The sequence below is a fragment of the Topomyia yanbarensis genome, unplaced genomic scaffold (assembly GCF_030247195.1).
Source record: "Topomyia yanbarensis strain Yona2022 unplaced genomic scaffold, ASM3024719v1 HiC_scaffold_307, whole genome shotgun sequence".
In the NCBI taxonomy this organism is placed as follows: Eukaryota; Metazoa; Arthropoda; class Insecta; order Diptera; family Culicidae; genus Topomyia; species Topomyia yanbarensis.
The window spans coordinates 1,878-13,653 of NW_026683500.1; the positions used below are offsets into that span (position 1 = coordinate 1,878).

General features: G+C 42.9%; 1 protein-coding gene across 1 annotated transcript; it reads left to right on the top strand.

Annotated features, from left to right (window-relative positions):
* The first annotated feature begins 8,673 nt into the window (after nt 1-8,673).
* On the top strand, nt 8,674-10,221 carry LOC131695232 (uncharacterized). The gene has a single exon (XM_058983749.1). It carries the CDS (start codon nt 8,674-8,676, stop codon nt 10,219-10,221), a length of 1,548 nt encoding a protein of 515 aa, XP_058839732.1.
* Nucleotides 10,222-11,776: the final 1,555 nt, after the last annotated feature.

Genomic DNA, 11,776 nt, shown 5'->3' on the forward strand with positions numbered 1-11,776 from the left:
ATTCTGCGATTCAAACTTTAAACCCGTTTTTCTCAAAATCAATATTTCACACCAAAAAATAATGAAATTTAAACGACATGTAAATCAATACGAATGTAAACATACAATCAAACATTTGATTGAAAATTACATTAAAATCAATTGGAGCATCAAACAGCATATAATTTTACACTTTCATTCGTGTAATATTATATGTCATTCATTTTACAGCAGTATTCGAGTAAAAATACCTTGAAGTGCATTGGTTTTCCGTTTAAAGAAACTGTAATTTTCAATCCACGTGTAAAACTATAATAAAATTCGTTGAAGAAAGCACGACAAGTCGTGTGTATTTGTGGTGGAACTTAATTTTACATTTATATTCATGCTCCAAATATGTGCATAAAAACAAACTTAAAATTACAAAATATTTTTTTCTGTGTTTGTCACTTAGTCCGGTCTGATTTAACACCGACCAATTCACTCTCGAAAATATACAATCAATGCAGTAAAATTGAGGCATTTAGACATTCTTACCGTCTTCCATTTTTAGTGTATCGTTTCCAAGATCCCAAACCACATTTTCGGCCAAACAATTTTTTCTCAATTTTATAAAACTTTGAAGTTAACGTAGCTTTTTAATGATTTTTAATCCCCTATTTTCTCGCAGCATTTTGTCAAGTCGGTTGCTTCAGGCGATCATATGTGTCTAGTACTAATTTGGGTACTGGTTTAGATACATCGTCTAAATAGACACCCAGTTGGTGCTAGTTACTGAAGAGATGAATTCGAAACATCTAAATCAAACCTAGCAAAATTTAAACTGGAATTAAAATATTAATATAGTCTACCATCTGTATCACGTAGAGATCTAAAAGAAAACACGAAAAAAATATTGTAATACCAACCACTAACACAATCTTTTGCGATGTAAATCTAAAAAACTAAGATAATTTATAATTTATATTGAAATTCTGAGGGTCCATAATGAAAACAAGTGAAACTAGGTGTCTGCGCACCCCTAACACATTAATATAACCAAAAATTTGTAGTGGCAACTACAGTGAAAACCCGTTTTTTATTAGCCCCCAGTTTTGTCAGCTTTTCGATCCGATTTCGTCAGCCAGCCAGGATTATGAGACTATGTCTACGGACTAATGTTGAATATTTTTACCGCTTCGATTTATTAAAGGAAATAAATAAATATGTTTCGTCATTTCCTCAATTTTGTCAATCAAAAATACACCAAAGGGGCTGATTTAAAAAGTTACCAATAAACTCAATATAACTCAGTTGTTTAACGCGGACTTATTTACGTTGAGAGTGTCATCTCTTTACCGGTAAAAGCGTGCTGAAGGATCACATCTAGTACAACTGACGTAGAATTTTATCAAGTTTTCAAAGATCATAGTACCATCTTGCGCCGTTTTGCGCCAAAGGTTGATATTTGAACATTTGTAAAATTAGTTTTTTCGTGGAGACGCATGGTATTTTTTTTTAATTTCATGAAGCATTATTATTATTCACCGGTGGATTTCTTTTTCTGAACGCTGCTTGTAAATTCAGTGTTTGGGGCGATTTTCTTGCTACAAATATAAGTATGCTTTAACCGTCTTGCAACTATGACTCGTGTTTCTACATTTATTTTCACAGCTATCTGCAGTACGGAAAAATTCAAATAAATAGAAGCCAACGGGGCAAACTAACTGCAGCTATTATTATATCTTTCCATGAATCCTATCTCTTTAATAGGTATTGGTCGTTAGCTTTACTGGTGACCGATGTAAGGTAAACACGTGAGTGTGGGAAGTTTTCTTTTTTACCCGATTTTTAGTTATTGACCAGTACCAGACCTTTTTTTTCTTTTTTTTTTTTTGTTCAGTGTATTTTCACCGATTAGTTGTTTGTGTTGATCGCTCCAGTAATTTTTTTAATATTTGTCGTGATTTGTGCCGTTTAATCATCGTTTATCGTATCAGTCGATTCTAAATTTTGTTTGCGCCCTTGATATTGTGAAGTTTTAAAGTGTTTTCTACAAATTTTGTTTTTGTGTCGTGAAAAATCCAGTAAAAATCGAGATTGTTTACATCACCGGATCTGTGTGTAATTACCCACAAAAAATTCACGCGCTCGCTTCGCCACCTGCACGCGGGTAGAGGAAATTATTGCCCACATCACAACTTGGCGCACAGTGAGACGAAAACGAAAAGTCGGATCTAGGGCGGGTAGAAAATCGGCATTATGACAAGTGCATGCGATCACTGCGCGAAAACCGTCAAATAGGACGATGATTTTATCGAATGCATGGTATTTTGCAAAAATGTGGTGCATATGCAGTGCGGTAAGCAACTCAACAAGCCATTCGTGAAAAAACTTGCCGAAACCCCAAATTTATTTTGGATGTGCAATGAATGTGTCAAGTTGATGAAGTTTGCTCGCTTTCGCGACACCGTTTCCTCGCTTAGATGTGTTATCGCTGCTGTCGCTGGGAAAACGGATGACGTCTGTGCTGAACTAAAGGCAGAGTTATCAAAAAATAACCAGCAAATTTCGCACCTCGCCAGAAAGGTTTCAACAGCCACTCCAGTCCGGCCAAATTCCGGTATCTCTCGACCACCTGAGAAACGTCGTCGCGAGGATTGCCCTGATCCGAGCAGTATTCTTGTCGGCGGTCGAAAGCTAGTCGATAATAGCAACATTCTCACGGTTCCACCTCCCACTCCGTTGCTCTGGATGTATCTTTCCCGCTTTCATCCCAGCGTTAGCAAGGAGACAGTCAAAAAATGTCCAAAGAAGGACTAAACTGCAACGAGGAAATAAAGGTTATTCCGCTTGTTAAAAAAGGCATAGACGTCAGTACTCTGAACTTCATATCTTTCAAAGTTGGAGTTCACCCAAAGTACCGTGAAGCAGCTCTTAACCCTGACACATAGCCGCAAGGCATATTGTTCAGGGAATTTGAGGATAGCCGTATCCAGAACATTTGGTGCCCACCGACTGATTTTCCTCTGCCCTCGGAAGCCGCATGTATTCCGCTAATGCAACCCGGCCCATCAACCCTACAGAGGACTCCGCAATGATTGGCAATGCCACTATACCAAGCTACACCGCCATTGTGAAGGAGTATCGACGCTGATCGCATACTGGGACGCAACGCAGTTGGTACAATGGAAGCCTTCGATCCCCCCGCTACAGTCGAGCCCTTGCAGCCAGCGTTCAGCAGTCGTCCCGGTCCTGTATGTGTGGGTGATCGCTACATTCTGGGGCGCGATGCAGTTGATTCGCTCTCTGCAGAACATGATCCGTCATCCAATAACATCGAGATTTACTACCAGAATGTTGGTGGCTTAAATTCAGCAACGGACAGCTATTTGCTCGCGACCATGGGCTGCTGTTATGTCGTCATCGCCTTAACCGAGACGTGGCTCGACAACCGTACTCTGTCTCGCCAGGTGTTTGGTTCAACATTTAATGTCTTCCGCTGTGATCGCAATGCCACAAGACATCAGGTGGTGGTGTACTCATCGCCGTTCGCCATGGTATAAAAGTCCGAATGATCAACGATGAGCGGTGGGCGAGCTCAGAGCAAGTGTGGATATCAGTGAAACTTGCTGTGGGCACAGAATATGCGCACTCAACTGGCACCCCTAGACCGGCCTATTGTACTTTATCAGATATAGGGCCTCTGCCATAAGCTGACACTAGACAGGCAATGAGACAGTAGACAGACGTTGAAGCAACAGGTAGCGCGAGATTAATTGGTATTATATTGATCGTATTTCGACCTATTAAAACTTAAATTAAAATCATTTGTTTCTTAAAGATAAACTTAGGGCTAGAATACACCACACACGGATTAAAAAGTCTTACATAGAAAAGATATAAATAAGGTAAAAGTGAATTAAAATGAAATGTTACATGCTATACATCCTAACCTAAAATATATATATTCCAACGTGGCTAGAGTGTGGAACGTCGGTTTAGCATATCGGCCCGGGTACCGTTTCTACTAGCTAACAATAGATTATTATAGATAGATTGATCACTGGTGCGAGGAGAAATATTAAATGTAAGTTACTACGATACATCTTAAAATTTACATATATAAACAAGTTTGTTGAATTAAAACAGGTAATTTGTAACAACTGTTACAAACAACAGAACCGTTCTTTCTCTTCGCCGAAAACATCACAAATTACAAATTACATTTACGTATCCCCGACGAGCCGGTAGTACGATGTCAACTAGAAGTGGAAGATCATCTGGGAGACAAGACGCCCTGGGAAATGCTGAGATCGGTAAACATTGTACCGAGGAAACCTCTGCGTATGCCGCTGAAGGCACGGCCGGTAAGGTCGACAAGCAGTATACCGCATTAACCACAAGCACAGGGAAGTCCGGCTCGAAGAAAACGGAAAAGATGCGAACGTTGTCAACAGGTACAGATGCACCGCCAGCAGTGCCCGGCTATATTATTCCTGTGATGTTAGATCCATTGGCTCCCTCTATAGTAGTAAACGAAGCTCCTGCCGCGAACTCAACAGCGCTAAGCACGGTAACCGGAACGTTGCCTAAAGACACTCGTCAGAAACAAAAGGGTGCTCAACACGAACAGAATGCGATCATCGAAGTTAGCTGTCCATTGTGCAGCAAACCAGACGATATGCTCATGGTTCAGTGCGACGATTGTAAAAAGTGGTTCCACTTTAGGTGTGTCAATGTGGACCAAAGAGTAGAGCACGAAGACTGGAGTTGTCAGAACTGCAAAATGGCCAAGAAAACTTCAGAGGGCTTCGTGATCAACGATGACGACAAAAGCTTTCATCCCGCTAAAGTAACAAGCAGGAAATCTTCACAGGGATCCTCCAGATGGGAGCATCGTAAAGAGCTAGAACTGAAGCTTCAACGACTGGAGGAAGAAGACAGGTTCGAAAGAGAGCTTCAGCAAAAGCTGGCGGAACAAGCTCGCCAGGCGAAGAAGGACTTTTTGGATAAAAAGTACGGACTGCTAAAAGAGTTGGAGCAAGTGGACAGCGACACGTCCTCCCTTGTTTATTCAGTACATAGCGAAGAATCCAAAGATCGGACACATCAATGGGTAAAACAAATCGAATCTGCATCTGGAACCCAAAGACGCCCGATTAAATCCCATCTCGTTCCCACCCCAACAGAAGGGCAGAAAGGCCAAGGCAAGAAGGCTGAAAAGCAACTCAGACATCATATAAACTTAAATCCACCAAGCCTGATTCCGCATCAAAGCGTAATTCTCAACCAATCGTCTATACATTCCGCTGTTGATCTGGATGGGACACTTAATCGCAGTCAGATAGCCGCGCGTCATGCCGTTTCAAAAGAGCTACCTTTATTTAGTGGAGATGCTGAAGAATGGCCGATATTCTATTCGACTTTTAACAGCACAACTACAATGTGCGGGTACACAAACGAAGAAAACGTAGTTCGTTTGCAAAAGTGTTTAAAGGGTCGAGCCTTGGAAGCCGTTAAATGCCGTCTGCTACATCCGTCAAATGTTCCAGGTATACTCGCCACTCTCAGAATGCTTTTCGGTAGACCCGAAATCATCATTCATTCAGCGATCAAAAAAATCCACGCACTGCCAGCACCACGTGCGGAACAGCTTGAGTCATTGGTCGAATTCGCACTGTCGGTTCAGAACCTGTGCGCCACGATCGTTGCCTGCGAAGTGGAAGACTGGAAATACAATATAACTCTGCTTCAAGAATTGGTGGAAAAGTTACCGCCTCCTACTCGATTAGATTGGGCCAAATATCGACGGTTGCATCCAGACACAAATCTCGAAGACTTTAGTGCGTGGCTATACGACCTAGCGGAAAATGCAAGCCTAGTCATCGTACCGAAGCTAACTACTCGAAGTAATAGAAGAAGTACTGGCTACATAAACGCTCACGCAGAAGACACAGAATATGATCTTGTCACTGAAACACCAGAAAATGCCGTACTGCATGCAAGCCAGCTGCCTGTAAAAAAATGCTGCGTAGTTTGCGAAGGAATTTGCACGACGGTCGACAAATGTAAACGCTTCTTGGAATTTAGCAGATCCTCCAGATGGGCCGTAGTACGGGAAAAACATTTATGTAAAAAGTGCCTCAAGAAACACAGTGGACGATGCAGGAAGCAGGGAACTTGTGGGGTAATGGTTGCACCTTCAATCACCATCCACTAGTGCACTTTGAGGCAAACCCGCAACATACAACTGCAACGCCAGATATGGGACGAGATGTATCAATACAACGGCGGACTTTATCAGAAGAGCCCACTTCGGGATATACCCACACGCATCGAGGTAGATCTAGTTCCGTTCTATTCCGGATAGTTCCGGTAAGGCTCCGAAATAGAAACCTAGTAATACATACCTATGCATTTTTGGATAACGGATCCTCACTCACCCTAATGGAGCAGGAACTAGCGTCCGAATTGTGCCTTAATGGTAAACCACAGCCACTGTGTCTAACGTGGACCGCGGATACTCGCCGATACGAGCCTGATTCGAGAGCAGTGTCTGTGAATATTTCAGGAGTCTGCGGAACGAAATGGTACTCAATGAATAACATTCAAACTGTCCAGTCATTGAAGCTACCGAGACAAACGATGAACATCGACGAGTTAAAGAAGAAGTATTCACATTTGCAGGGGCTTCAGATAGATTCATACACAGATGTCCAACCAAGAATTCTGATTGGGTTGGATAATACCACCTTAGGATTTCCGCAACAAAGCCGGGAAGGCAAACCTAATGAACCTGTAGCAACAAAGACATGTCTTGGCTGGGTAATATACGGCAGCTGTGGAGATCAAGCTCCGTCACATAACTACCAACACCATAGTCTACATATGTGCTCCTGTAATCCTATTGCTGACCAATCTATGAACGAAGCTGTGAAACAATATTTCTCTCTGGAGAGCCTTGGCATTACCAAGCCTGACAAGTTTTTGATATCCGCAGAAGAGCAACGCGCCGAAACCATTCTAAACACCCTTACAAGGCGTCGAGGCAAACACTACGAGCTAGGACTTCTGTGGAAATATGATAACATCCGCCTTCCTAATAGCTTTCCGATGGCGCAGCGCAGATTCCGCTGCCTTGAAAAACGCTTGGCTCTACACCCCAACCTTGCTGAAAATCTCCAGTCCAAGATCACTGAATACATTCAAAAAGGATACGCTCGGAAACTTTCGGAAGCCGAATTAAGTATGCAACACAGCAGGGTCTGGTATCTTCCTACCTTTCCTGTAGTGAACCCAAATAAACCATCTAAGGTGAGAATAGTTTGTGACGCAGCGGCTACAGCTTTCGGAGTATCTCTAAACTCCGTTCTCCTCAAAGGCCCCGATCAACTGACTTCGTTATTGTCAATCTTACTGAAGTTCAGGGAACATCGAGTGGGTATATGTGGCGATATCCGTGAGATGTTCCACCAGATATTAATAAGAAAGGAGGATCAGCATTGTCAGCGCTTTTTATGGCGTGAAGAAGGCGACCCTGAACCAGCTGTATACATCATGCTGGTTATGACATTCGGCGCTTGCTGTTCCCCAAGCAGTGCGCAATTTATTAAAAATCAAAACGCCCGGAGATACTCAAGTTTATACCCAGAAGCTGTTGACGCCATCGTTTACAGACACTATGTCGATGACATGTTGGTCAGTGTCGAATCGGAGCAGGAAGCAATAAAAATAGCACGAGAGGTCAAATATGTTCACTCACAAGGTGGATTTGAGATGAGGAACTGGATATCCAACTCTAAGAGGGTAGTTGAAGCGCTGGAGGAACAACCCAAAGCTAGAATGAACCTAAACATTGGAACTGAGCTCGCGACAGAAAAGGTTCTAGGATTATGGTGGTGTACGGAGGAGGACGAATTTTCATACAAGGCATCGCCAAGGCATGACTCTCGTTTGCTGACAGGTGAACGTCGTCCAACGAAACGCGAGGTGCTTAGAACGTTGATGACCATTTTCGACCCACTTGGTCTGATAGCCAACTTTCTTATGTACCTCAAAATCCTTCTCCAAGAGATTTGGCGGTCGGGCGTAGGATGGGATGATGAAATCTACGATGAACAGTTCACTAAATGGAAACAGTGGCTTGATGTCCTTCCGACAGTTGAAAACGTGAGAATTCCAAGATGTTATCGTGACGTCATTAAAATCAATGGAACAGTCCAGCTTCACACCTTTGTGGACGCCAGCGAAAGCGGTTATGCAGCAGTGATCTACCTCCGGTTTGAAGAGAATTCAAGGGTTGAATGCTCGTTAGTGGTATCAAAAACAAGAGTGGCGCCTGTGAAATTCGTCTCTATCCCACGACTGGAGCTACAAGCTGCTGTTCTCGGAGCGAGACTAGCCAAAACAGTAAAAGATGCACTTTCTTACTCTATATCTGAATGCTTCTTTTGGTCTGATTCCCGTGATGTCTTATGCTGGATCCACGCTGATCATCGTCGTTATTCACAATTTGTGGCTTTCCGGATAAGTGAAATCCTCGACTCGACGGATATGCACCAATGGCGGTGGATAGCAGGCAAGGAAAATGTTGCCGATGAGGGTACAAAATGGATACGACACCCAGACCTCTCTAGCACAAGCAGATGGTTTAACGCGCCAGGGTTCATAAAACTACCGGTGGAAGAGTGGCCGTTCTTACCATTTAATTCTATGACTACTAACGAGGAAATTCGACCGCATCTCCTAGTTCATGGTATGATACAGCCCCCCGTGGTACCCGTCCATCGATTCTCCTCATGGAAACGCGTCGTCCATGTAACAGCATATGTAATTCGCTACGTTAAAAATTTGGGACAAACAGTTAAATGTCATCCTAGGAGTTTCGGTCCCTTAACACATACTGAGATAAAAGCTGGTGAGAATCAGCTACTTCGTCAAGCACAGCAACTGGCGTACCCAGATGAGTTGGCACTGCTATCATTTAAAACTGACGCGCAACTCCCGAAATCCAGTCAGCTTTATCGTCTCAGCCCAATTAAAGATGAAAATAACGTGATTCGAGTACGCGGAAGGATTGATGCTTGTGAATTTGCCACCAATGACATGAAGCAACCTATCATTCTACCTCGGAATCATCCTGTTACGATACTTATATTAACTTACTATCACACACTATATTGCCATATAAACCACGAAACTGCGCTGAACGAAATCCGACAACGGTTCTACACGCCGCGTCTTCGAGCATCCTACAAGAAAGTTCGTCGAAACTGCCAGTGGTGTAAAAATCAAAGAGCAATTTCAATACCACCTGAAATGGGAAGTTTGCCACCAGCTAGACTAGCTGCTCACGCAAAACCATTTTCTTTTTCCGGTATTGACTATTTTGGTCCGATGATGGTGGCGGTTGGACGACGGTCGGAGAAACGATGGGGAGTTCTTGTGACTTGTCTCACCACGCGGGCTATTCATATTGAGATAGTTCACAGCCTAACCACAGATTCCTGTATAATGGCGCTGAAAAATTTCATGGCGCGTCGAGGAATACCGAAAGAATTTTTTAGCGACAATGCCACAAATTTCCATGGTGCAAATAATGAACTTAAAGCCGTGAGTGAGCACATCAATCAGGATCGGATGGCAGCAGAGTTCACAAGTTCGGAAACAAAATGGACATTTATACCGCCAGGTTCTCCGCACATGGGCGGAGCGTGGGAGAGGCTAGTTCAAAGCGTGAAACGAAACCTAGCCCAACTTAAATTGTCACGACTCCCAAGTGATGAAGTATTTAGGAATGCCCTAACACTGATCGAAAATACGGTGAACTCACGCCCCTTAACTTATATTCCGTTAGATGATGAAATCGCGACCGTATTAACTCCGAACCACTTCCTAATAGGATCATCCAACGGCTTAAAGCCGGATGTTCTATTTGACGACAGTGGAGTAGCATTAAAACGAGCATGGCACATGTCGCAGATAATTGCAAATCAATTTTGGAAGATATGGATCCGTGACTACCTTCCAACACTGACCAGGAGAACGAAATGGTTCGAGAAATCAAAACCACTAACAGTAGGAGACATCGTTATCGTCATAGATCCCAAATTGCCAAGGAATTGTTGGCCAAAGGGACGTATCATAGCCACTACTACTGGAAAAGACGGCCATGTTCGCAGCGCTGCGGTGCAAACTGGTTCTGGCATCTACGAGAGGCCCACGCTTAATTTGGCCGTACTAGACGTGGAGCGTGAGTAGTACTGTTGTACTGGGGGGGAGTGTGGGCACAGAATATGCGCGCTCAACTGGCACCCCTAGACCGGCCTATTGTACTTTATCAGATATAGGGCCTCTGCCATAAGCTGACACTAGACAGGCAATGAGACAGTAGACAGACGTTGAAGCAACAGGTAGCGCGAGATTAATTGGTATTATATTGATCGTATTTCGACCTATTAAAACTTAAATTAAAATCATTTGTTTCTTAAAGATAAACTTAGGGCTAAAATACACCACACACGGATTAAAAAGTCTTACATAGAAAAGATATAAATAAGGTAAAAGTGAATTAAAATGAAATGTTACATGCTATACATCCTAACCTAAAATATATATATTCCAACGTGGCTAGAGTGTGGAACGTCGGTTTAGCATATCGGCCCGGGTACCGTTTCTACTAGCTAACAATAGATTATTATAGATAGATTGATCACTGGTGCGAGGAGAAATATTAAATGTAAGTTACTACGATACATCTTAAAATTTACATATATAAACAAGTTTGTTGAATTAAAACAGGTAATTTGTAACAACTGTTACAAACAACAGAACCGTTCTTTCTCTTCGCCGAAAACATCACACTTGCCGATCGCAATCTCTTCCTGTGTGTCGTGTATTTTCCACCTGACCGAATTCGTGATTACAGCTTGATCGATGTATATCTTTTCTCCGTTTCTTTCTCACCTCGATCGCTGCCCCGTCTGATGATATTGTTATACTGGGAGACTTCAATTTACCTGGCTTGACCTGGTGCCCGGCAAGTAATGGATTTCTACGATTGGATATCGAAAAGTCTGCGCTTATTAACAATGACAGTTGTATCTTGGAGAACTACAGTAGCGCAACTCTTCGGCAAATTAATAATACATCCGGCATCCCACAAGGAAGCCATCTCGGTCCAGTGATATTCCTCCTCTACTTTAATGACGTCAACATCAAATTACAAGGACCCCGCCTTTCTTTTGCCGACGACATGAAAATGTTTCGACAAATACGGGATAAAACCGATGCCGAGTTTCTTCAGAGTGAATTGGAGAGCTTTAGTATGTGGTGTGATCTAATCAGAATGGTTTTAAACCTGAGTAAATGCTCAATCGTTACGTTCACGCGGAAACGCCATCCGAGTCAGTTTAACTACCATTTCTTCGGCTCGAGCATTCCAAGACACTCTCACATCAAAGATCTCGGAGTCATCATGGATTCGGCACTAACGTTCAAACCACATACATCATCCATTGTGGATAAGGATTCAAGACAGCTTGGGTTCATCTTCCGAATAGCGAAAAACTTTAAGGACGTATACTGTTTAAAATCTCTATTGCGCGCTGGTTCGCTCAACACTGGAATATTGTTCTGTTGTTTGGAACCCTTACTACCAGAACGGTGTCGACAGAATCGAGGCCGTCCAACGCCGGTTCATACGCTTTGCACTCCGACATCTTCCTTGGCAAAACAGATTTCAGCTGTCAAGCTACGAAAACCGTTATCAGTTAATACAGCTCGATACTCTAAGCATCCGGAGGGACTGCTCTCG